General features: G+C 43.9%; 1 protein-coding gene across 1 annotated transcript; it reads left to right on the forward strand.

The window, feature by feature from the left end:
- Nucleotides 1-3,053: 3,053 nt before the first annotated feature.
- On the forward strand, nt 3,054-27,119 carry LOC124553339 (TD and POZ domain-containing protein 1-like). Its single transcript, XM_047127215.1, has 4 exons — nt 3,054-3,607; nt 8,557-8,706; nt 12,485-12,503; nt 26,784-27,119. The coding sequence occupies exons 1-4, from the start codon at nt 3,054-3,056 to the stop codon at nt 27,117-27,119; spliced, it is 1,059 nt and encodes a 352-aa protein (XP_046983171.1).
- The last annotated feature ends 649 nt before the right edge of the window (nt 27,120-27,768 follow it).

Genomic DNA, 27,768 nt, shown 5'->3' on the forward strand with positions numbered 1-27,768 from the left:
TAATTATCATAAAAACAAAAAAGTAATAATTTTTGCGAGATCTTGCGCAACATATGAAAACGGATTTTTTACAATCAAAGGGCGTTTGCAATAACTCTGAACAAAAACATGCCCCATGAACATTCACGAAAACGTTTTGAGTTTCTGATAATTTTGAGGCAAAAAAGGAATATTGAATCATTTCTCGGAATATTGGTGACGATAATTGATGTTGAATTATAGAATGAATTTTTATACAATCTTCCTGGGAATTAATTTCACGATTTTCCTGTAAAAATGCGCTGTAATTTTGCAAGCAACAGAACAAAAAAGAAAAGTACCGGAGGAGGAATCGAACCCGAGGTCTCCAGTGTAACAGTCCGAGCGCTAACCATGTAGGCCAAACGGCGGCCCGCGAATGTACTAACATTTTATACTCATACGGCACCTGAGAAACTTTGGATCGATTTTTCTCGGGACTTTCCGAGTAGTGCGTCCTAATATTTTAACCACGTGAGGTGCTGGGGGTCCTCTTTCACCACACAAAATTTCGGACAAATCCCCGACCCCACGGTCGTGCCGTCTCCTTGTAAGATATGTGGAAGTTTATTGCCTTACTCTTTTTACATTAAGCCATCTCAGAACTGAGTGACAAAATCTTAAAAAAGGAAAAGCAATTTTTATTTAGGGCAAATAAAGGAATATATGTATTTTTGCTGACATTTTTCAATACACATCAGCATGGTACTCAAGTGGATCAGACGGTTTTGTTTTTGACAGCCACCTTGAAGTATCTATGAACGGGCTCCTCAATATGAATTTTCCGGATTGGTGACTTCATTCGTTTAACTGAGATTTTCATATTTCTGGCAGTAACCATACTGTGTTAGAGCGATGTAAATCAATTTTGCTTTCTCATCTCTCTGTCTGATAGAATAGAAATACATTTTACAAGAACTGGGTAAGATAGTGCACGTAAAAAGTAGCATTGGCTGCGAAAGGTTAAAATCAAGCATGCCCAGAAGTCATAGTAGTTGGTAATAGTAACAAGGCCAGTAAGAAGGTGAACGTTAAGACGAAAGACGGTGTGCGCTACGATAAAGAACACTGTAGGTGAGAGAAACACTCAGACCACGAACGCTGATGTGACGCCCGAGAAACTGTGAAATAACAATACATGATACACAAAATTAGTAATGGCAGCTGCTGGAGGTAAAGTGTTACAGCGTCAATTATTTCGTTTCCTATTCCAGACTGTGTGCAATGACTTTGTCTTTTTCTTCTTCTTCTTTAGTCTTCACCGCAAACAGCAGAACTTCAGTCCTCAAGTCTTTCCTCACCGTTGACATATTTTATAACTTGATCCATGTACTTCAGTAGTGGTCTGACTGGATTTCTCCTTCCATGACACATTATTTTTAGGAGCCGGTAATTTCTCACTAGGTAAATAATAATTGGACTTTCTTCCGTAAACTAGCCTCCTCTCACACTCTTCGAGGGCCTCATCATTTGTGACTTTATCACCTGTTTGATTTTCAAGACGCGCCTGTACCACCACACCTCACAGTAATTCAGTCTTGTGCTTTCCCCAGCCCCTCGAGTCCAGGTCTCGCAGCCATACAACACCATACTACGTACAGACGCTGTCAGAAGCCATTTTCTGATTTGTGGCCAGTTACTTTTAGAGAATAACATGTTTCTCTATTTATAGGAGGCACTTTCGGCTTGGGAAATTGTGCTTCCTATTTCTTCTTTCGTTCTTACAAGTGCAGTGATCTTGGTTCAAAACTAAGAGAGTCAACTTGTAGCAACAGCTTGTCACACACATGTAAGCAAACATTTGTTTCTCCTCCTTTGTCACAAATACTTTCTTTGTTTTACAGTGATATATTTTGATGTTATACGCCTTTCCCACTGCTTTATCCACCGTGTCTAAGATTACTTTGCTATCTTGTTCACTTTCACATAAAATATCTGTGTCCTCAGCATATCTAATCGTTTGCCATATTTTACTACTCCTATCGACAATAGCTCAGTGACTATTGTAAATGCCTCCCCTACTTATAGACTCAAAGTAATTGTTACGATTTTATGTCCACACTTGCCACACTCCTTTCTGTTATCAGTACCCAGTGTTACACTAAGGCAGTCTGACGTCAGTTACGAAACTACAGCACATATGGATGTTGAAAGGAAGACGTATCCTCTATGACTCGCTCTGAAAAATCACCCTACACATTGTTAGCTGTTGTCCTGTTGGAATATGTCAGAAGGGTTGAGGAGAAACTGCGGTCCAACTGGACCCACTATCCTGAGGAAATATTCCATGGCAAGGCAGCCTGGCCTTTACTAGCTGGTGATTGGTCAGCTGTGTGTGCTAGGTAGGATACTGCACTGCGGTTAAGAGCAGAGTAACACAAGTTTCAGTCATAAAACAGTGTTGATTCCCTAAATGAGTGGAGAAACGGTGACGCGTTGAAAAATGTACTACTATAGCTGTTTCTGACGTTGTTAGTATTTTGCTAAAACAGTCTCAGTTAATATATCACTGTAGAAAAAATAAAAGTAAAATAAAATGAGGGCTCTGCTCCTTGTGAGACTTGACCTGCTAAGTATTTGTGCCAAAACAAAAAGGAAATTGCAGAACGAAATTTTCAGCCTGCAGCGGAATGTGCACTGATTTGAAACTTGCTGGCACATTAAAATTGTGTGCCGGACCGAGACTCGAACTCGGGACCTTTGCCTTTCTCTGCAAGTGCTCTACCAACTGTTCGTAGAGCACTTGCCCGCTAAAGGCAAAGGACCCGAGTTCGAGTCTCGGTCCAGCACAGTTTTAATGTGCCAGAAAGTTTCAAAAAGGAAATTGTTTAAAGGATTATTGTTCAAAATTTAGAGCTATATACCGGTAGGACCAGTCTGAGGCAGCAAAGACACTACAGATTGAATTCGCTTGCGGCGGTCAACGTTGACCGACTGTTGCTTAATACACGTCCGCCTGTGCGCCGCAGAAGTATTGCGGGCTCTGTGTGAGGACAGTAGGCTGATCAGTGCGCTGTGTTCCAGAATCGGCAACCATGTCAGCGAGGAAGCAAGTCGAGGAGACGGCGGCCGTGGACCTGGGCGCCCTGCTGGACGCAGGTGAGGGCGCCGTGGTCACCCTGGTGGCGGGGGAGACGCGGCTGGCTGCCCACAGGGCAGTCCTGGAGAGCAGGAGCCCGGTGTTCAAGTCAATGTTCGGCAACGGTGTGTCAGAAGTGAACGTGGAGAACGTGGAGGGCCCGGTGCTGCGGCAGCTGCTCTCCTACGCGTACACCCTGCAGGCCGCGCAGCAGCTGCCCGACATGGCCCCCCAGCTGCTGGCGGCCGCCCACACCTACAGGTTGCCAGAGCTGAAGGACGCGTGCGAGCAGCGAGCGGTAGCGGATCTGGCGCTGGAGAACGCGGCGGCTCTGGGTGTGCTCGCACTGAGGCACTCCTGCCCCCGGCTCCTGCAGGCTGCCGTTGCGCTTATGAAGGACGACACCCGGAAGGTGATGATGACGCAGAGCTGGAAAGAGACGAAGACCCGGTACCCGCATGCCCTGGTGGACTTAATGGCCTTGATCGTAGAGCCACCAGCAGAAGACAGGTATGCACGAACGAGGTGTCACCTATTCTCCCAAATCTGTGTATATATATCTCCCCATAAGCCTACATCCATCAGTATGCTATCCTTTCCTATTGACTCTCCTCACTGGTGTCCGTAGTCTGAAATGTTCCTTAACCGACAGCTACAGCAGACGTGTGCTGATTCTTTACCTTCTCAGAACAAATTCTGTAATAGAGCCACATAGATAAGCAGCTAAATTAACGAACAAAATCATAGAGGTGAAAATCATTTTGCAGCTACATAATCTGTTCTGGCATCTAAGCGATGCGTCCCTTACTTGCAGTGATAAGTACTGTTGAAATGCATGTAATACCATTCCATTAGAACTACTGACAGCCTTGGGAATGCCAGTCCTGACAAAACTCTACCATCTGGTGAGCGAGATGTGTGAGACGGGCGAAATACCCTCAGGCTTCAAGAAGAATACAATAATGCCAACACCAAAGAAAGCGGGTGTTGACAGACGTGAAAATTACCGAACTATCAGTTTAATAAGTCACAGCTGCAAAATACTAACGCGAATTCTTTACAGACGGATGGAAAAACTGATAGAAGCCGACCTCGGGGAAGATCAGTTTGGATTGAATAGAAATGTTGGAACACGTGAGGCAATACTGACCCTACGACTTATCTTAGAAAATAGATTAAGGAAAGGCAACCCTACGTTCCTAGTATTTGTAGATTTGGACAAAGCTTTCGACAATGTTGATTGGAATACTCTCTTTCAAATTCTGAAGGTGGCAGGGGTAAAATACAGGGAGCGAAAGGCTATTTACAATTTGTACAGAAAACAGAGGGCAGTTATAAAGAGTCGAGGGGTATGAATGGGAAGCAGTGGTTGGGAAGGGAGTGAGACAGGGTTGTAGCCTATCCCTGATGTTATTCAATCTGTATATTGAGCAAGCAATAAAGAAAACAAAAGAAAAGTTCGGAGTAGGTATTAAATTCCATGGAGAAGAAAGAAAAACTTTGACGTTCGCCAATGACATTGTAATTACGTCAGAGACGGCAAAGGACTTGGAACAACAGTTGAACGGAAGACAGTGTCTTGATAGGAGAGTATAAGATGAACATCAACAAAAGCAAAACGAGGATAATGGAATGTAGTCGAATTAAGTCGGGTGATGCTGAGGGAATTAGATTAGCAAATGAGAGACTTAAAGTAGTAAAGGAGTTTTGCTATTTGGGGAGCAAAATAACTGATGATGTTCGAAGTATAGAGGATATAAAATGTAGACTGGCAATGGCAAGGAAAGCGTTTCTGAAGAAGAGAAATTTGTTAACATCGAGTGTTGATTTAAGTGTCAGGAAGTCGTTTCTGAAAGTATTTGTATGGATTGTAGCCATGTATGGCAGTGAAACGTGGACGATAAATAGTTTAGACAAGAAGAGAATAGAAGTTTTCGAAATGTGGTGCTATAGAATAATGCTGAAGATTAGATGGGTAGATCACATAACTAATGGGGAGGTATTGAATAGAATTGGGGAGAAGAGGAGTTTGTGGCACAACTTCACTAGAAGAAGGGATCGGTTGGTAGGACATGTTCTGAAACATCGAGGGATCACCAATTTAGTATTGGAGGGCAGCGTGGAGGGTAAAAATCGAGAGGGAGACCAAGAGATGAATACATCAAGCAGATTCAGAAGGATGTAGGCTGCAGCTTCTTCATCTCCCAGTACCTACTGCAGCCTACATCCTACTGAATATGCTTAGTGCATGCATCTCTTGATCTCCCTCTACGATTTTTACCCTCCACGCTGCCATCCATTACAAAATTGGTGATCCCTTGATGCTTCAGAACATGTCCTACCAACCGATCCCTTCTTCTGGTCCAGTTGTGCCACAAGCTCCACTTCTCCCCAATTCTATTCAATACCTCATTAGTTATGTGATCTACCCATCTAATCTTCAGCATTCTTCTGTAGCACCACATTTCGAAAACTTCTATTCTCTTCTTGTCTAAACTATTTATCGTCCACGTTTCACTGCCATACATGGCCACACTCCATACAAATACTTTCAGAAACGACTTCCTGACACTTAAATCTATACTCCATGTTAACAAATTTCTCTTCTTCAGAAACGCTTTCCTTGCCATTGCCAGTCTACATTTTATATCTTCTCTATTTCGACCATTATCGGTTATTTTGCTCCCCAAATAGCAAAACTCCTTTACTACTTTAAGTGTCTCATTTCCTAATCTAATTCTCTCAGCATCATCATTCTTAATTCGACTACATTCCATTATCCTCGTTTTGCTTTTGTTGATGTTCATCTTATATCCTCCCTTCAAGACACTGTCTATTCCGTTCAACTGCTCGTCCAAGTCCTTTGCTGTCTCTGACATAATTACAATGTCATCGGCGAATCTCAAAGTTTTTATTTCTTCTCCTTGGATTTTAATACCCACTCCGAACTTTTCTTTTGTTTCCGTTAGTGCTTGCTCAATATACAGATTGAATAGCATCGGGGAGAGGCTACAACCCTATCTCACTCCCTTTCCAACCACTGCTTCCCTTTCATATCCCTCGACTATTCTAACTGCCATGTGCTTTCTGTACAAATTGTAAATAGCTTTTCGCTCCCTGTATTTTACCCCTGCCACCTTCAGAATTTGAAAAAGAGTATTCCAGTCAACATTGTCAAAAGCTTTCTCTAAGTCTACAAATGCTAGAAACGTAAGTTTGCCTTTTCTTAATCTAGCTTCAAAAATAAGTCATGGGGTCAGTATTGCCTCACGTGTTCCAACATTTCTATTAAATCCAATCTGATCTTCCCTGAGGTCGGCTTCTACCAATTTTTCCATTCGTCTGTAAAAAATTCGCGTTAGTATTTTGCAGCTGTGACTTATTAAACTGATAGTTCAGTAATTTTCACATCTGTCAACACCTGATTTCTTTGGTATTGGAATTATTATATTCTTTTTGAAGTCTGAGGGAATTTCGCCTCTCTCATACATCTTGCTCACCAGATGGTAGAGTTTTGTCAGGACTGGCTCTCCCAAGGCCGTCAGTAGTTCTAATGGAACGTTGTCTACTCCCGGGGCCTTGTTTCGACTCACGTCTTTCAGTGCTCTGTCAAACTCTTCACGCAGTATCGTATCTCCCATTTCATCTTCATCTACATCCTCTTCCATTTCCATAATATTGTCCTCAAGAACATGGCCCTTGTATAGACCCTCTATATACTCCTTCCACCTTTCTGCTTTCCCCTCTTTGCTTAGAGCTGGGTTTTCATCTGTGCTCTTCATATTAATACAAGCGGCTCTCTTTTGTCCAAAGGTCTCTCTAATTTTCCTGTAGGCTGTATCTATCTTATCCCTAGTGAGATAATCCTCTACATCCTTACATTTGTCCTCTAGCCATGCCTCCTTAGGCATTTTGCACTTCCTGTCGGTCTCATTTTTGTGACGTTTGTACTCCTTTTTGCCTGCTTCATTTACTGCATTTTTATATTTTCTCCTTTCATCAATTAAATTCAGTATTTTTTCTGTTACCCAAGGATTTCTACTAGCCCTCGTCTTTTTATCTACTTGATCCTCTGCTGCCTTCACTACTTCATCCATCAGAGCTATCCATTCGTCTTCTACTGTATTTCTTTCCCTCATTCCTGTCAACTGTTCCCTTATGCTGTTCCTGAAACTCTGTACAACCTCTGGTTTAGTGAGTTTATCCAGGTCCCATCTCCTTAAATTACCACCTTTTTGCAGTTTCTTCAGTTTTAATCTGTAGTTCATAACCAATAGATTGTGGCCAGAGTCCACATCTGCCCCTGGAAATGTCTTACAATTTAAAACCTGGTTCCTAAATCTCTGTCTTACCATTATATAATCTATCTGAAACCTTCTAGTATCTCCAGGGTTCTTCCATGTATAGCAATGTTAGTATCAAACTTGATTTATTCTTCCCAAGCAGTACCAAGCGAATTACTGAAAAATTTTAAGAAGCAAACTAGGTTCCTAGAAGAGGAATGTAGGGGTAGTTCAGGGGGGCGCTTCTAGTGGGCGATGTGAGTGCAGCACACGTGCGGGAGGCTGCAGCTGGTCGCTCCTCACACAACTTGTGGCCGCCCGGGAACACCACAGGCCAGCACTCGCAGCTGCTCCGGGCACTTCCACAGCTGCCTGTACATTTCCCCAGGGTTTTTCTTGTCCTTTCTGGTCAGTTATGCTGCATTTCGATACAATCCGTTCTCTGCCAGCCAGGGAGCGGGTTTAGTTAGCGAAAACGCTGCACTGGCTTCCTGCAGTAACAGGGGTCAAGCTTTTGCCCGCCCGTCTTGCTTGAAGTTATCTGCGGCATTGCCGGAGGCTGTCCAAGTTATGCTGCGCTGTTTTATTCTGTGACCTTCCCTACGCAGTCCATTGCAGTCAGTGGTCCATTTCCAGTAAGCTGAACATTGGTCGTCACCTTTATGTGCCGTTTCGTTCTCTGAATTTCCTTTCATGCTTAGCTGAAAACCTGCTATCCCTCTTGTTTATTATCTACCTGCTACATCCCAACCCCTGACAAATGAGCTACTAGCAGTTTAAACACCATTAGATGATAGTGTGATACCGACAACAACTAATGATTATTGCCATTGTAATTTCTGTGTGACTGTTGTTGCAATGTATTGAAACTGTGCTGCCCAGTAGTTCTTGTATCAGTCCAGCATGACTTCCTGCCCCAGTACATACCTATTAAATTGTGTTTTATTGTGAGCAACTTGTTTGGTGTGCTGAGCTGTAGCTACGGGGACCACAGGAGAAGGAGTAAGTAAATTGATCGGCTCAGCAGTAAGTCGACTATCTCAGCGAACCAACTACCGTCGCGGGCAGAGCGTGTCGTGTTGCCGCTGCGGTGTGTCCCCCCAGCAGTAAGCAGCCGCCTGGCCCCCATGTGTGAGCACGCCCACCCGCCCACGCAGTGTTTCTCTGTGTTTGCAGCTCGCCGGCCGCCACAGGGGGCGGGCCCTGCCTTGCCACTCCGCGTCAGCCCCGCAGCGACCACGCCCAGACTCCCGCCGCAGCTGCGCCGGCCGAGCCCGCCCGACACACTCCCCCGCCACCTGATGACGCAGCCGTCTCTCGCTTGCGGTGAGTTGCGCCACTGCAGGTGCACGAGTTCTTCACCTGTACCGCCACTTAACTGGCGTGTCAACCAAATGTTGTGGCAAAAAAAAAGAATTCAATTTCTTTTTTAATTTTTGATAACGCTGAGTTTACAGTTATCAGGGAAAATTATTTTCTTGTTTATTACTGTGTTCAATGTAATTCTCACTTTTCATTGTGTTTATGCATGTCACAAATTAGTCTTGAAGGAAACAGGAGTGAAACCAGGATTTCAGTGCTTTGCCTCTCAACAAAACCTAGACGTTATGTGAATTAATCATTGGGTATATAGGTATAGCGATGGTCTCGTGGGAAAAAATAGATACGTCGGAGGAAGAGTAAGCAGAATTAGAAGTAAGAGACCCAAAAACGGGATATTAACCCCAGGTGTGTGGGTATGGCTTGTTCTGTGTGTGTGCTTAGATATTTTGAATTGCCTTTGAAACACTTTTTAGGACACTTTCTTATGTAGCGACCATTGCAAGTCTTAATACAATGCATGTATGTCAGGACCTCTAGCGGTTTGGCTTAAGAATTGTGGGTGAAAACATTCGCCACAATGAAAGTTGGAGTGAGGTGTGAAGACATGCACAGGCCCCATAACAGCTATGGTGCTTGCTCACAATAAGTGAGAAATCTGGTCAGTTCTCTTGTGGGTGTGGCTGAGTGAAGACGTATCTACATCTACATGGATTCTCTGCAAATCACATTTAAGCGCCTGTTATACGGTTCATCGAACCATCTTCATAATAATCCTCTATTATTCCAATCTCGTACACTGCACAGGAAAAACAAACACCCATACCTTTCCATGCGACCTGCGATTTCCGTTATTTTATTATGATGATCGTTTCTACATATGTAGGTCGGCATCAACAAAAGATTTTCTCATTCGTAGGAGAAAGTAGGTCATAGGAATTTTGTGAGAAGATTCCTCCGCGACGAAAAACGCCTTTCTTTTAATGATGTTCAGCCCAAATCCTGTGTCATTTCAGTGAGACTTTCTCCCCTCTTTCGTGATAACACAAAACGGGCTGCCCTTCTTTCGACTTTCTCGATGTATCTTGTCAATCCTATCTGGTAAATATCCTGCACTGCCCAGCAGTATTCTAAACGAGGATGGACAAGCGTAGTGTAGGCAGTCTCCTTAGAAGATCTGCTACATTTTCTAAGTCTCCTGTCAATAAAACGCAATCTTTGGTTAGCCTTTTGCACAACATTTTCTGTGTGTTCAAAATGGTTCAAATGGCTCTGAGCACTGTGCGACTTAACTTCTGAGGTCATCAGTCGCCTATAACTTAGAACTAATTAAACCTAACTAACCTAAGGACATCACACACATCCATGACCGAGGCAGGATTCGATCCTGCGACCTAGCGGTCGCTCGGCTCCAGACTGTAGCGCCTAGGACGGTATGGCCACTCCGGCCGGCTTTCTACGTTTTCTTTTCAATTTAGGTTGTTTGTAAATGTAATTCTCAGGTATTTAGTTAAATTTACGGCCTTTATATTTGAATGATTTATCGTGTAACGGAAGCTTAACGGATTCGTTTTAGCACTCATTCGGATGACCTCACACTTTTCGTCATTTAAGGTCAGTTGTCAATTTTTGGCCCATACAAATATCTTTTCTAAATTATTTTGCAATTTGTTTTGATCTTCTGTTGACTTTATTAGTCGATAAACGACAGCGTCATCTGCAAACAACCTGAGAAGGCTGCTTAGAATGTCTCCTAAATTGTTTATAAACATGAGGACCTGCAGAGGGCCTATAACATTACCTCGTGGAATCCCAAAAATCACTTTTGTTTTACTCGACGACTTTTCGTCAGTTACTACGGATTGTGACCCCTCTGACAGGAAATAACAAATCCAGTCGCATAACTGAGACGATATTCCATAAGTACGCTAACGTATTTCAAGAGGCTTGTATGGTACAGTGTCAAAACCCTTTTGGAAATGTAGAATCAATTTGAAATCCCTTGTCAAAAGTACTCTACACTTGGCGTGAGTAAAGAGCTAGTTGTGTTTCACAAGAGCGGAGTACTGTAAATCCGTGTTGACTGTGTGTCAATAAACTGTTCTCTTCGAGGTAATTCATAATGTTCGAACAGAATATATGTTGCAAAATGCTGCTGCATATCGGCGTTAACGATATGGGCCTGTAATGTAGTGGAATACTCCTACTACCTTCCTTGAATATTGGGGTGACCTGCGAAACTTTCCAGTCTTTGGGTACGGATCTGTTATCGAGCGAATAGCTGTATATGATTAAGGATGGAGCTGTTGCATCAGGATACTATGAAAGCAACCTAGCTGGTATAGAGTCTGGTTCATAGACTTGCTTTTGTTAAGTTATTTAAGTTGCTTCACTACCCCGAGGATATCTGCTTCTACGTTATGTATGTAGGACTGCACACCTCTCCAGCATTGAACCACGCTTGCTGCTGATGGAATATGGCAGGTATCTTGAGTACAACTTCTTCATTCATCACAGAGCAATTTTTCCTTAACACCTTTGTAACATTCATTTTGCTTATTCGAAATCAGGAACTGATGGTAGCGGACATAGATAGTTGACCCTATGAAAAAATAATAATAATGAAATAAAATAAAATAAAATATTATGTCTGACCGTGAATTGAGAGGTATGCAACATAGTGATTCAATTGACATTGAAGGTCTCACTAAACTTAAAAAAGGTGCTTCATGTAGTAGAATAGTACTTGCACAGGCCTAGGACGGACAAGTGTGATTATTCATCATGGCATTGAAATTAATCAGAGCAGGATGCAGCAAACTGATATGAAATATAGGAGTGACCTAACTGGTCAAGGCAAAAGGTGGTTACGAAACAAATGTAACTCAAATGGCGCATGAAATGTATGAATGAACTTTAGAAAACGATTTGCCCCCTATACAGAGAATCAAGGATCTCGTGGCTTGACTGTCTAGAATGGTCAACTGCAATGTGTGGATCTAGTTGCCTTGGGCCCCATGGCTTTCTACTTTCATAATGGGATTTCGTTACTCAATTAGTGAAACGAAGGTTCCATCTGTCGGTCCACTGAAACTTTGTGTGTTTGAATAGTGTTAATGTCCCAGTGGCGCACTGCCGAGAACCCATGAAAATCTCTCACTGATTTCGTTCTTTTCTCCTACTTCTTCAGTATATTTAAACGTTCGTTCCTTTCCGTCCGCTGGCACGTTGTCACATCATCGTCGTTGTCAGCCTGCATAGCTCCACAAATGGGCGAACTTTTTACCCATTAGATTGTTACACACGAGACAGCCTCGTCACGCTCTCCTAGGTGTCACCGTAGGCAAAACAGCAACGCCGGAATAACAATCCTGAATTCACAGGAGTGAATCTCAACTCCTGCACTAGCAGTTAAGACAACACTTGGCTTCTACTGGATTTTGCAGTACTGTGAACGTTGAGAACAAGATTAATGAGTGTGGTGACAAACCCCATCCTAAACAGAATCGCTCCAGTGACAGGACACGGACACGGCCAGGTTTACGGTGACGTCAACGGCGACTTTTCGTAGGCTTGTGGATGCAGTTCTCAGTGCAGTGACGTCAGGGCGCGTCCTGTCTCCTTCCGCCTTGTGCCGCATCGAAATTTCCACGTCAAAGAATTGAAGTTGGAAACTACGAATATTTAATGTTTCAGTGTGAGTAAGCTAGCAAATGAAGGAAACAAATCGATCGGCCATATTCCCCATTAACTGACAAAACGATTCTGAATCAATGCATTGCAGATCTGCTGCTGATGTTCCAGTAAGTCTGGAGTTGGTGCCCTTCACCCGTGACAGGAAGTTGTGGTGCAACTAACGCCTGACAGCTTCATGGATGGGACTCCTGCCTGGACAGCCTGTATGACACGAGGTGATTCCTCTCGTTTCCCTGGCTGGAGTCTCCCAATCTCTTTAGAAGCATTGATGTAATGTTCCTTTGGACATTGAGAGCGAACAGGCACTGCGGCAGCTACAGCTGTTGTGATGAGTGTGAATTAACAACAGCAGCTCTGTATTATCGTATTTATCCGTCCATACCAGACAATCACTTTCAATTGCAGTGACCTCCCCTGTACGGAGATTAGTGTGTATACGAGTACAGGCTGTGATGCAAGAACGGCGACGTGTGGAAGTTAGTGGCTGACCGTGTGTCGTGCAAAGCAGACAAAGCGGTTAAGGCGACCGACCCGGGGTCCAGTCCCGGCCCGGCACACATCTTCAGTCTTCATTCCCTTATACAGCTGACGGTTGTCCGCATACGCATCTGCGGATACTTTTGATGTATTTTGCAGTGGCTGCGGTCGCCGCAGTGCCTTTTTCTTCAGGAACATTGCGTCGCCCTTCGTAACAGCACAGGCACCTGCTGTTCCGTCAGCGACAGTGCACTGAGGTGCCGACGGTCGCGGGGCACCTCCTGACATCGCGCCGGACCTCCTCACGCTCGACGCAGAGTGGCTGCCAGACGCGGCACAGACTCGACAAGCCTTCGGCAGTCTCCTGCAGAAATAATCGAGCCAAGCTGCCTCTACAGCCGCCCATAATTGCAAAAACGCTGTTGCAGCGGGTTTCCTGACTTTTGGGCGCCAACTATCCCCTCGACTACGTCTCATAAATTTTAGATGGAATTCATGCAGGGCGATCTGGATGGCCAAATCATTCGCTCGAATTGTCCTGAATGTTCTCCAAACCGATCTCGAACAGTTTTGGCCCGGTGACGTGCCGTATTGTCATCCGTAAACATTCCACCACTGTTTGGGAACGTGAAGTCCGTAAATCGCTGCAGATGCCCTCCGAGTAGCCGAACATGACGACTTCCAATCAATGATCGGTTCAGTTGGACCAGAGGACACAGTACACTACACGTAAACACAGCCCACACCATTATGGAGCCACGGCCAGCTTGCACAGTGCCTCGTTGGCTACTTGCGTCCGTGGCTTCGTGGGGCCTGCGCCACACGCGAACTCAACCATCAGCTCTTACCCGATATGCTCGCCAGCCCAGCAGAGTCACTGCAGGCGTTGTGGTGTTGCCAAAGACACTCGCCTAGGTCGGCCACTACCGTATCCCATTAACACCGTATTTCGCTGCATTGTCTGCCATATATCTTTGTCGTACCGTCCCACACTGATTTCTTTGGTTATTTCACGCAGTGTTGTTTTCCTGTCAGCAGTCACAATGCTACTACGCAAATACCGCTGCATTTTGTCGTTAAGTGAAGGCCATCGGCTTCTGCGTTGTCCACGCTGAGACACAATGCTTGAAATGTGGTATCCTTGGCACACTCTTGGAACTGTGCATGTCGGAATGTTCAGTTCAGTTCTGGATATCAATATATCGATATCAAAAAACAATATCGACTACTTGAATTTTTATTTTTATTCTTTTCACAACGTTCATAAAATATCATACGTTTCCAAAATGAGATTTTCACTCTGCAGCGGAGTGTGCGCTTATATGAAACTTCCTGGCATATTAAAACTGTGTGCCCTACCGAGACTCGAACTCGGGACGAGATACTGGCAGAAGTAAAGCTGTGAGGGCCGGCTGTGAGTCGCGCTTCGGTAGCTCAGATGGCAGAGCACTTGCACGTGAAAGGCAAAGGTCCCGAGTTCGAGTCTCGGTCGGGGACACAGTTTTAATCTGCCAGGAAGTTTCAACATCATACGTTGTTCTTTTGAAATTGTTGTATGATATAATTTTATTTTCACTGGGTGAAGGAGTCTTACTAGTTTTTGAGTTTTCGTCACGTCCAACCTTTCTCTTCGACTGTATGGCGTCCAATCTTTCTCTTTGACTGAGTGAAACAAGCACTTGTGCCACAAACGTACAACAGCGATTGCACTACGGGGTGGCGGTGTGAATGACACAAAGATTTCCGATGTGAAAGAACAGCACACCACTGGCGTTTAAAAACAATTTTTATCGACACTAGTGTGCTCTTTCTCCACATCGACATTCTTCAAAAACAGACGTTGAAAATGAACAAAAATCTAAACGACAAAACTGGTCGCTGCAGTGGACTGAGGGAACTTCTGACGTAATCGGCGCCCAGCTCTACCAACAGAAACGGCAAACTTGCAGATTCACGACCCAGTTTTGGCGCTACAGCCGCAGGGTCGCTGGCGTTTGCTGAAATGAAAAAGCAGGGAAGTCGACGTGAAGTGTTGCGGACAAATCCGATACGTGACGATACCGAACGATGGACCCATGAGACACCTTTCAGTGTGCCACTTACATGCAGTTACCGCAGCTTGCACGGTGGTTGTCGGGAGGCGTGAACATCCGTCGTTTCCCTTTCAGTTCTTGCTCTGAGGGGATAGCTTGTTGATGTACAGAGTATCCAATAATAAATCAATACTCCAACGTACAGGTCTAAAACCGGCAGCCTACTTACAACGTGCAGCCCATATTTTTATAGGCAGGCACGTTGATGATTTTGCGCTGATATATCCATACTTTCCGCGATACATGGGGAGCAGATAACGGTATTTTATTTTATGTCGATACATCGGATACTGTACATTTTAAAAATATCAAGTCATAGGCAAGCTCTATCATTCCACAATCGACGTCTGTTAAAACCCGTCGTGCGGCCATCAAGACGTCGGAAAGCCTTTCCCAGGAGCCACCTCAGTACAGGTGACAGCGCCGCCAACGCACTGCCCTTTTATACCTTGCGAACGCGATACTGCTGCCATCTGTATGTGTAGATATCGCTATCCCATGACCTTCTGTCAGCTCAGCCTGTCTCTGCCTGGAAGCACCCGGGTGGTTCTACAGCGCAAAAGACCTGCTGTCAATTAGAAATCAGAAACTACTCGAAATTGTACGTAGACGGAATAGATTTTAAATAAGCTAAACATTTATTCAAAATAACTGATGCCTTGTCATCCACAAACTAAATACTTTCCTTAGTGAAGTGTGTTGTTACATTTTAATTAAGAATATAGTCAAATTGCACACCATCGACTGCTAGGCACATTTGGAATGGCTGTTTGAGAGAGGGAGATGTACTGGACAAGCTACATTGGATGATACGTCGTTGTGTGGTCTGGCGCGCATCATCTGACGTACCTCAGGTTCATGACAGACTCTATCTTTCAGTGCTCCCCGTAGAAAGAAATCCATTTGAGTCATATCAGGGTACCTGGCTGGCCTTTGTACTGCAGCATTCCGTCCCATACAACGGCCGGGAAACTTCCCATTCATTGGTCGCTTTGGAGCAGGGGAGGGTCTGGGCAGCGGCCGTGTTCGATCCACATACACTGTCGCTTGTCCACAGAACTACCTCTACAAGAACGGGCTGAATGTTAGTAAGAATATGTGCATACGTATTACCATTTAATCACCCCGTGGATGAAGTGAGGTCCCACAATGTAATTTCGTATCATGCCAAATCATACATTGGTAATTCAAGGCCGTTAGTATTCTACCTGATGAAGCGATTTTCAGAATCGTCTGCCATGCACTGCAGCGCAGAAAGACAATATTTTAAGCCACGTTAGAAATCACGTCCTCAGGAGTTCCCTGTGGAGTGTCAGATGGTAAGGGTGGCATTAATGTAAATGCGAGGTGGGAGTGACACTCGTCTGGTGACCCCTCATTCCTCGGCTGTACGTCTGGTGCCACTGTGCGAAATGATAGGCGTCGCAGCCAGAGCGGCTTCCTCCAGTGCCCTGTCGGCTGCAGCCTTCGCCCTCGTCCTCTGTGAGACGTCGAAGCTGCCTCTTCGCACTACTGACCTAATAATGCGTGCAAGGGTCCGGCGGGATGAACGACGACGGAAAGGACAGACGTTCCTGTTTCGACAAAATTTCTTTGACATTCGCCATATAAAAGTAGCAGTGTAAATTCGCCTCATTAGTGTACACGTCTGCATGCAACGTAAATTGTACCAGAAATGACCTGCATATAGACGACACGGTTGCTTGGTAGTTCTGCAGTGCAGACAAGTAAACAGTGGAGGGGTCTGGTACAGTGGCGTAGCCTAGCCTGGCCGTGTTGTGTTTACAGCGGAGTACCGTGTGTCTGAAACCTCGTGAGCGAGCGAGCGAGCTAGCGAGTGCCCGCCCTTCCTACCCAGCCACGTCACGAGGTGCTTCTACGGGATGTTCCGAAACACTGGCGGGGGGGGGGGGGGAGGGGGGCAGGCACTCAGGCGAAAACGCTTGCTATTGGGTGGAGCGCCGTGACGTCACGACGAGGACCCTGGCGCGGCGCAGCCGTGTGCTTACACGGCAAGTGCGCCGCACCACAGACTCGGTGCCATGTTACTCGTTCACTTTACTTTCGCTTTCGTTCGATACGCATCTGTAAAAGTCAAAACCAGGGGCACGGCAGGTTTTGTACACATTAACAGTAAATAGATGATAATTAAGTTGGAAAATAACTCGCTCATTTGATGAAGAAGCAAATATGAATGTAGTCTGTTTCTACTGCCGTTTACCAGACGACGATGCAATCCATAACTGCTTCCTCTTTGCAGCACATTTCTTCATTGCTTCCAACTTTGCTTCTTGATTGAGATACCTAATCCTTATAAATATTCTCGTTTTTATGTAAGGAGTAATAACTGCTTCATGAACCTCAGGAAACTTTTGTTTTGTAATAGACCACAGAGACTTTACATTTTTTGTTTACACAATCCATTTCCATGAAAAGCAGCAAATTCTTCTTCAAACAGCAACACTGTTGTTCTCCCATGCTGGCGTTGGAGTGTAAAGACCACCACGAGATGTAATTGATATCCAGTCTGCAGCATGATCTCCTTCACTTTTTGCTGCTGGAAAGCCTAGTGATTTATCAATGTTGTGGCACTTAAATGCAATACAGCCTGTACTGTATTGTACTGCATCTGGAAGAACATCTCACATTACAGAGTCATCCCCCATTGTTACCACATCTGTCAGTTAATTTTCTTCCACATTCACAGTTTCTGGGATTTCTCATAGTGGCGCTTCTTCAACAACATACACACAGAGCTCACTGGTAATGAAACTTGGGGATGCAGGATCCGGGTCGACGTCACACTGGGAAGACTCCGTGTTTAATTCTTTAGTAACTGGCGTGTTCCCAGAGAGAGATATATATCACTTGCATTACCTGTCAGTATGAGGAGACTTGCCCTGTTCCTTACTTAAATAGGTGTAGGATTGTTATGAAATATACCTAATCCTCATACCCTAGAAAAAAAGCTTGATTCAGCCTACAAGTTAATATATAGCTAACTTTCATACTTTTCAGACTTTCGAAAAGACCAAAGGGAGATTTTATTGAAGCTATAAAACCTTTTTGGAAAGGCAACATTCTTCCTTTGTCACCAACGCGCATTGCTGGACAGATATCTAAGAATCTGTTCAAAGTATTTTCTCAAATTGAGAGATGGATTCCAAACCCACTACACAGGGATCAGCATTCATATTTTGGAACTCTTGAGTTCAAGACATCAAAGACGTCGTTAACGAGTTCAATAAAATTACTTTCAACGTCTTTATGAAGAACATACTTCAAAGCCTGAGCTGTTTGTCGTGAAAATAGTCGCGCTGCCATCTGCACATTCTGCATTGCTCGTCGAGTTACGTTTAAGTGCGCTTCAGTAATGTGGTGTGTTATCGTTAAGTCACTCTTCTGATGCTTTAAAAGTTCCTGTATAGCTGCCTTAGATATTTTGGATCCATCAGGTAGCGTAATGCCTGTATCCAAGAAACGGTTCCGTAATAACTTTAACAGGTGTGGTACACCGAAGAAAACCCATACATTCGTGGTGCCGTCTGCTTGATTTACGAAATAAGTTCTCTCTGTATCGACAGACAGTTCCTTCCAAACTTTTATATTTTTTCCGTCTATATCACACGTCACAGCAACACCGATTCCTGATTCTCCAACCGCCTTAATGATGCTCTGAAGCAAATTACTGGTCATCACAGTGTCAAAATCATAGTAAACTGGTGGTTTCCACTGCTTCCACAACCCACGTATCATGCAAACGTGTACATTGGAATGTGGTCCGACTACTACGTCTCCAGACGAATCGTAACACATGCGGCCATCAAAATTGATTCCGTGAAATGTCAGAACAGCTAGTCTCTCTCTCTCTCTCTCTCTCTCTCTCTCTCTCTCTCTCGAGTAGTAAGTGTGTGACTTGGCTTTCAATAAACACAGGATATCTTCAAGAATGCCAAGTCTGCATTTAAATTCCTTTGTCCATTTCTGAAGCGTTGCCCTGCACTACTAAGGAATTTTTCGCTTTCGCAAATAAGTGTATGCTTTACGTGACACAGCTCTTAAAGTTAATGCATGGGCTATGTCCTCTGAATTCCACTTTACCCTTTTATTTTCGTTTAATAGGCATCTTATTTGCGCCGGTGTAAAACACTTTGACAATACACTATTTACACTTTTGTGCAATTTGACTTTTGCTTTCACGTCAGATGACTTTTCTACCCGCTTCAGCGAAAGAAGACGTCGGAGATCTTTCGTTTTACTTCGTAAGGCTGCATCACATTTTTTGGTGCCGCTTCTTTCTGTGCATTCAATCTCGGCCCTCAGTCCCTTAATTTCCAAATTCTTATTCACTAGTTCAATGGTTGCATGAACGCAATCTGTACATGTGCTTCGGTCGACTTTTTTTTTTTTTTCGGTGACGCAGTTTCTAAAGCCGTCAAAGCTCGCTTTTGCAAACTTCTTGCTCCACAGCGTTGTGCACTATTTCCGGATCCCTAAGGAATAAATTTAATTTTAATTTTATTATTCCTAAAATTATTTATAGAGGTAGGCCTACTATTCCTAAAATTTTTGACCAAGTACTATGCAACTGCATTAATTTCTCACTAAAAAGAAGATCAATTGACAAAAGCGATTAAATATCAGTGGCATAAGCGGCTACAATAGCGTAGTTTGATAAAATGTAGAAATACAATGTAAGAGGAAATACAGGTATACCAACCCATAACCTCCAACATGGGAGTCAGAAAGCATACCACTACGCTGCGAAGTCAACTGGTCAGCATCAGCTATTGCTACAGAAGTGAATGTAAACAAATTACGCGAAATATGCTGATTTTGTCATCTGAATTATATACTAGCTTTAAAATAGTCAACATATCGAGAATACTTAAAAAAACGGCTATTTCTAAGACAAATGTAGCTATTATATCCATGAGGAAAAGCAAATACACTTGAGCAACATTATTTATTGCCCGTACAATATAGCGAGTCATTCACTCCCGTAAAGCAATATACTAATGCGTCAAAAAGCATTCCATTTATGTGATTTCGTTTGTATTACGGTAATTTTTCAGTTTAAATTATTGAAAGTGTTATGTATGTGCAGACGTCTTACCCTTTCGTTTGCATCACCGCTTTCCACAATTTCTTGTCCACGCCAGTTCGGAATGTTTATGCAGGGGATTGCTGCTGGTAATAACTTCTTTCTTGAAGGTAACCCTAGGAGCTCATTTCTCAAATCCCGTTCACAATCTTCTGGCCGATAGTGACCTGACCACATACGTGCAGTTTTCACATTCACTTTGACCTTGCGTTTGCATCGAACCATCCATTCACGTCGCAAGTGCCCATCCTTGGGAAACACGTGATACGTAACGTCCGTCGTCGTCCGAGCACTATTGATGCAATGTGCCACGGCGCACTTACAGCGAGCCTTGCTCGTGGCTGTCTCAAAGCTGAATGCTCGGCGCTGCAGCCTCCTCTCCGTGACGTCAAGGCGCGCGAGGGCGTCTGCGAGTTTTTTACTCGCTTGGGGCCGGAATGGCCTGCCTGCTTTTCCTATACGCCTCGGTTCCGAAATGCCGTGCCGGCGTTTCCGCGGCGCGCGCCTTAAATCGGTGGCGACGCACTGTGCAGACGCATCCGGGCAGCGTTCATTTTTAGGTAAATGAGTTGGCACCACTGCGAGACAGCAGACGATAGCCCTCTTTCGAAACACAACATTGTGGAGTAAATTACATCAACACAGGAACAGAAATAAAAAACCAGGGTTGCTACATCTATTACAAATATACGTCAGAACCGAATGCCTGTTCATGTGAATGCATTTTCATTTACAATTCCCTTCTAATTGTATGGATACATTCTGAAGCGATTATAAACGAAATGTGGTGTAATTATACCGGACAACTGAAGACTTGCTCTTCCATTGTGTTTGCTCTAAGAGGTAAAACTTCCCCTTGATTGGGTGGATTGAAACGCAACCATTCTTGTGATACAAGTACTGTTCAGAAGTAAGGGGAAACTCGTCATTTCACGCGTTTTATTACTGAGATTCGTACTTCCTTTTTGTCATTGTGTGTACAACGTTATGCGTATCGGTTATTTAGTGTGTTGTCAGGTGTTAGAACAGGGTGTATATGACCTGGTACAACTGGGAGATCCGGGAAAAACCCGGGAATTTTTTCATTGGGAGAAAACCGCGAAAAACACAAGAATTTTTTAGAATTCTGGAAGTTTTTTGTTTTAGTTTTCAGGTAAATTTTTGTCATTTTGACAGGTAAGAAATAATATTCAAACAAAGGATATTACTGTATCCCGCTACTGCAGAATAATACTGCAGCAATAAAACATGAACGAGATAAAAAAACTAAAATAAAACTTAAGTTGCAAAGGAAATGTGCCATGTAAAACAACAAAACACAGTGCTCATACAAGCATCTGCCAGCGGCAAAATGTGTCAGAGGCTTTAGGAAGGCAACAAATTGCCTCCGATGAGCGTGACGTCGCAAGTTGCGTGCGGGCCCATGCGCATGCGCAGTTGCGTCGCGCGCGCGCGCGCACGTCTGTGTGTGTGTGTGTGTGTGTGTGTGTGTGTGTGTGTGTGTGTAGTACATTCTCCCGCTTCTGGCTACTAAAGTGTGTGTGTTAGGTATATAAGCAGTAGCAGCAAGATGCTATTCGGAAAAATTTTACTGTCGCGCGCAAGCTGCCATATTCACTAGGAGCGAACCGGGGTATCTGTATCTGCCCCAGGCGGCAATTTCAGTCAAGCATTAATCGCCTTGCAGAACAATGAAGTTATTTTTGTCTGTTTGCTAAAGAAAAGTGGTATTTATTAACCTGTTCCGCTGAGGCAGTCAATTTATTTGTAACGAAATGCTTAATTCCACACTATTGGCTAGTTTTAACTGTTCTCTGCATTTCAAAAGAGCATGTTTTCGTCTTCTTGCAAGTATGGCATTATGCCATAATATAGAACCAAATATGAAATAAAACAGTACTGGTATTCCAAGAAAATTTACAACCGAATCTGGACGTACGAATGCGCACTTTAAACCGAATTATGCACGTTATTATGGTTCACGAAATTCCGATGCCCTTGGAATATCCTCTGATGCCTTGTTCTTTTATGACGTAACGTATGATCTTTTAATGTTTTACATGTACGAACATAGCGGGCTTCTTGCGTCATCGTAGCTGCACAAGCGGTGTGACGCCTGTAATTGGCGCTCTCTGGCAACTGCTGAAACAAACCTCTAACAGGTCGCGGGATAATATTGCGAATGATTGACTGAAAAGCGTTACTTTCAAAGTAAATTTCCTTTTACCGAAGATGAACTATGTGCGATGAATTTCTTTAATCACAGAGCGTTTGACTCTCATTTAAAAATCAACTCTTTCAGGATGACCATTTAGAAAAATTTCGATCCCAGAAGATCATACATTCATGTCGTCATTAAAAAATTTACTGGCACATTTGTGTGATGTATCTTAAAGTGTAACACGCGCAAAGACGATCAACGTTATACGTGAAACGTGAAAGTTAAGCTTCTCTTGCAGCTTATTAATCATTGATACCAATATTGTACGTGAAAGCTTTGCTTTTTTGTAGCAACACTATGTATCTTAATGTAAACCATTAACTTTTCCTGTTTGTGTGTGCGCGCTACTTAACAGTGATAATGCTATTGGCTGAAGACATGACGTGTCCTTTGCTTTGAATATCCGCTGTATCGGCTGGCCAGATCACGTGACATGAACTACGACTGGCTTACAACAGCGCGTTGCAATCTCTATAAATTGATAAGTTTTATAGTTCCGAGGAAAAGTATACTGTCACTTAACACGGAAAAGTGTATTTTCACCTGGGAGAAAGTGTATTTTTAACTGGGAAATACGGGAGAAATCCGGGATTTTTTTTCCTTGTCCACGTATACACCCTGTAGATAGGTTACTGGTATTTTAAGAGTATCGGCGATTATTTGTTTACTGTAAAAACGGATTACCGCATTTGTATTAAATTTCGCTATGAGAACGGATTAAAATTCATCACGGTTTTAGAAATATTATATATTGCTTTTGCTGAGTCTCCTACGAGTAAAATAGGTGTTTACGGTCGGTATAAACCTTTCGAAGAAGATGAGGATGACGAGAAGGTCATAATAGAAGACGAACTGAAAGTTAAACCAAACGATGCGTAAACTAAAACTCAATCGTCTCGGTGACAGATGGCCAAGACCACTGAAATGTGAATGTTACGTGTCTGACAGTGATCTTCGGTTTTGACAGTACAGTGCACCACGACTCCTCGTCCCAAGATGAAACGGCCAGTATACAGTCCTTCTCACCAGCTCAACCCCGATGGCCTGAAGCAACGCAGAAAGAAGTCCGGCTTTGTGGCGGAACAGTTCATTGTTTCTGCACTGCGATAACGCACCTGCTCACAGTTCGTTGCGTGCTTGTGCATGTTTGGCTAGAAACAATACTGTAGTGATGTCCTTGGCCCCACGTTCGCTCCATGTGTGACATTTTGTTCTCAAAAATAAAGACAAACCTTAAAGAGCTGTCTTTTACATAAAAGATGACATTCAAACTGCACCTCTGAGAGAACTAAACGCTACCATAAGGATTGTTCCAGAACAGTTTTAAGCATTGGAAGAACCACTGGAATAAATGTATAATATGTAATAGGAAATATTTTGGTGAAGACGACATTGATGTAGACTAATAAATAAACCAAGTATTGGTTTCAACATTCACCGCTGTTGCTTGGACTGTCATATTGTCCATTTTGGTGCCAATGTCACGACCCTGTCATAGTCTTCTAAGAGGAATGTCGTTGGTTCACCACCCAAGTTTCGTCGATAGAAAAGAGTTCTGTTAATTTCCTGACTTGTATCAAGTATTTGCATCGCCAGCCAGTAATGACTTCTCTCTAGAGAGACCTTTCCTTTACTTACAGGTCTGTTGCAAGTAAATTGCATTTCATGCAGTGTCTTACACTAAACAGCTTTCTTCCAAGGAAAATAATTTTTGCTTTTGTTTTTACGGCAACAACTAATTTGTGTAATGTCAGCACTATCTTCTAGCCATAGAAAAGTCCCTATGGTTGATCAAATTACCGATTTTGAGAAGCTGCCTGCAAATGACGGATTTATTCCCCAAATTTTGTAGTGCACTTTCTTGGCGGTTCTGGCAAACCGCGTGGTTTATTTTCAGTCGCCTTTCTGATGCGTCCAATAGCGGCAAGGCTGACTTTTGTGTAAACTACAATCCTTTTCTTTGAGACGGGCGACATTACCCCCAGTTCTTTCTGCGCCGACTCTTTAATACAATCCGTGATTGCAATAGAGGTGACGGAGCCATTTTTACACCAAAGATCGGAATTCTTTGCATTGTGCAGATTTTCCTGTGATGTGGTGCGCTTATCGATCACCTCTGAATAACATATTTGTACATGTCCACAGAGTATTTCAGACGGTGGATTACTGTCGACTGTTGAAGGAGATAGAAACGTGTGGAATAGGTTCCCATGTATGTGAGTGGACCTCAGCTCTTAAGTGACAGAACCCAGTATGTTGTCCTCAGTGGCGAGCGTTCGCCAGAGGCAGGAGTGCTCCAGAAAAGGGTGATGGGACCGCTGTTACTGTCTGTATCCATAAATGGTCTGGTGGACAGGTATCTGTGGCTGTTTGCTGACTGTCCCCTAGTGTACAGTAAGATGTCGTTAAGTGAGTGTAGGAGGACACAAGGCGAGTTGGACAAAATTTCTAGTTGGTGTGATGAATGGCAGTCAGTTGTTAAAGTAGAAAAATGTAAGTTGATGCAGGTGAGTAGGAAAAAAAAACAACAGTGGAGGTGTTCCGCTAGTCACAGAGGCGTCGCTTAAATGTCTGAGCGAAAGTTCGTAAAGCGATACGAAATGGAACGAGGTTGAGAGGACTGTGGTAGGGAAGGCGGGAGGTCGACTTTAGTTTGTTGGGAGAATTTTTGGAAAGTGTGGTTGGCCTGTAGATGAGGCTGCATGTAGGCCGCTGGTGCGACCTATTCTCGAGTACTGCTGGAGTGTTTCGTATCGGCAACAGGTAGAATTAAAGGAAGGCAGCTGTAGGACTGAGAGCTGAGCTGCTAGATTTGCTACCGGTAGTTTCGAGTGGCGCAGAGGTATTGTGCAGAAGCTTCAGGAACTCAAATCGGAATCAATGGAGGGGAGGCGAAATTCTTTTCGAGGAATTCTGTTGAGAAAGTTTAGGGAACTGTTTTTTGACGCTGACTGCAGAACAATTCTAGTTCTGGCAATGTACACTTGAGACAAGGGGTGTGAAGGTAGGGTGAGAGGCATTATCGCTCGTACAGAGGCATACGGGCAGTCGTTTCTCCCTCGCTGAATTTGCGAGCAGAACGGAAAGAGGAAATGACTGCAGTCGGTTAGGATAACTTTCTATGTGTACCAGTTACTACTATTGTTTCATATGGTTGCTGCTCGACCTACATTGATTATTTTGAACTAAATGCACCAGTTTTATTACCTCTGTAGTTTCTAGTTGGTATTTCACATGTCTTTGGAGCTTCTTACTGGCTCTCTCGCTTGGGATTAGCCTTTAACTTGCATCAGCTGTGGGGAGAGGTTCTCGTGACATTGGTTCAAGTTCAGCAATGCCAGATCTGTACAAGTACTTTGATATTTGTAAGTGAACATGCAATAATCAATTTAACACTGAGTTTTTCTATTTCTTACAAACACCCGATTTCTTTCTGGCATGATCTGATTTATGCCTAGCATTAGATACAGGAAATATAGTACATTTTTGAGACTGGTCTAAAGTTACGGTTTAAGTGTTTCTACTACTACTGAAACAGAAATTTTACTCAAGAGCAACATAGTTGGTGTACGTTTACAGTTCCGAAGACCTTTTTAACTATAAATGTAAAGTGTTATGCTGCCTGTAGCGGTGTGTAACTTAGTTTGTGTTCAGAATTTTCAAAAATTGCAAAAAGTTACACAAAGTTAACATGACTGAGTATAGTAGTTGTGCAGGATACCGCCTACCACAGACCATATGGTGGCTTGCAGAGTGTGTAAGTAGATGGAAATGAATGTTGCAGTGGATGTATCTCTTGGTGTGTGTGTGTGTGTGTGTGTGTGTGTGTGTGTGTGTGTGTGTGTGTGTGTGTCAGGGAGAGTCTACCTGGTGCCCTTGTTGTATTTGAAATATGTCGACCAACTTATTGTGTACGAAGCAGTGACTTATATTTTTTGTCGGTATGTTAGGAAATTTCCATGTTACTGGTCTGAATCACTTAGCTGTCTGGTGAGGAAATTGTATTTCTGTACTTACAGATGTGTATAGTTTCTAGTCTTTTCTTCCTAAGTGACAGAAGGAATTGGTACCCAGAGAAGGTAGTTTTAGGGGTGTGTTTGAATGTAGATGAAGGATTGGGTAGCAACTGCATGCCGAGGTGAAAGGAGGCGGATCTGTGGAGTGAATTACGAGGAAAACCAAATGAATATGTTAGGAGATGGAGTGCACCTATTTTTAATGGCAGATGGCTGAAGTTTTTGATTATGGGCTAGTGTTGTGGATGTGTCTGTAATACGCTGGTTAACCCGTATCGCAGAAGCGAGATTTCTAGAGTTGTGACTCGTTGCTCGGAAGAAGTGTATTCCGAATTGTTGGCAGTTTTGCGGTTGTGACAGTTTCTTTCATTTGGTGCGTGTGTGTCTCGATAGTAGAGAGTAAGTGTGTCGATGTTTTGTGCAGGAGCCTTTCCGAGGAGGAGCGAGGCAGGAGGCTGATAGACGCGGCTGAGGAGGGGGCGGTGGAGGAGGTGCGGGCGTTGCTCGCGGCTGGGGCGGACGTGGGGGCGAGGGACTGGGGCGGGTGGACCGCCCTGCACTGCGCTGCACGGAGAGGCGACGCGGCTGTGGTGCGGCTGCTGCTCTCTGCGGCGTCCGACCCCAACGCCAGGGATCGGTGGGGGGAGACGCCGCTGCACGATGCGGCACGGAATGGCGAAGCAGAAGCGGCGGCTGCGTTGCTGCAGGCCGGAGCCGACAGGGGGGCGACGAATGAAGATGGGAGGACCCCCCTGGACTACGCCAGGGAGGAAAACCATCACCAGCTCGTCCAGATGCTAACAGAGCGTTAATACGTGCCACTAGAGGAAATGACATGTACTTCATTCTACATGATAGTAAAATAAAAAATTGAAAAAAAGTTCGCTTTCTCTATTCATTTCTACCTTTTGCAGTCCACACAATTACTCCAGTAACACGACAACTACTGCAACAACAGGAGATATCTGTAAACCACCGTGACAAACCTTCCTTTTCAGAATTCACTCTGTAAAACATTTTGCAAGCAATTTCTGCAAAAACTCGGCAACAACTGACAAATACTCCATCATTCATAAACTCCACTTCTCTCTCCCTCTTGTGTTTCTCGTCCCACATACAGTATTCAATCAGGTTACACGAATACAGCCGACGTCTCTCACAACCGCGTGTATCTCGAAACGTAAACACCCAATCTCTTCCAAGAGACAAATGCGAGAATACCGGTTGTTGTGTAACACGTCGCCCAGCTGCAACAACGTCACTTTTTCCCACCAGTCCGCTACATTACCTAATTACTGCAAACTATTTGCTAGCAGTGTCTACGTTGCTACATTACATCCCTGGAAACTGCACCATACTCATATTACTGCCATATAACCTGTTCAGTTAGAATGTATCTTCACTTCCGACTTCACACTGAATTCACTTCTGTGCGTCCACTGCACAAGTACTTTTCATGTT

Source organism: Schistocerca americana, chromosome 11 (assembly GCF_021461395.2).
Source record: "Schistocerca americana isolate TAMUIC-IGC-003095 chromosome 11, iqSchAmer2.1, whole genome shotgun sequence".
Taxonomy (NCBI): domain Eukaryota; kingdom Metazoa; phylum Arthropoda; class Insecta; order Orthoptera; family Acrididae; genus Schistocerca; species Schistocerca americana.

Excerpts from the sequence above, each read along its gene's own strand:
- LOC124553339 (XM_047127215.1), top strand. The coding sequence starts at position 3,054 with ATGTCAGCGAGGAAGCAAGTCGAGGAGACGGCGGCCGTGGACCTGGGC. Across the intron at positions 3,608-8,556 it reads GAGCCACCAGCAGAAGACAG|CTCGCCGGCCGCCACAGGGG; the intron begins GTATGCACGAAC and ends CTGTGTTTGCAG.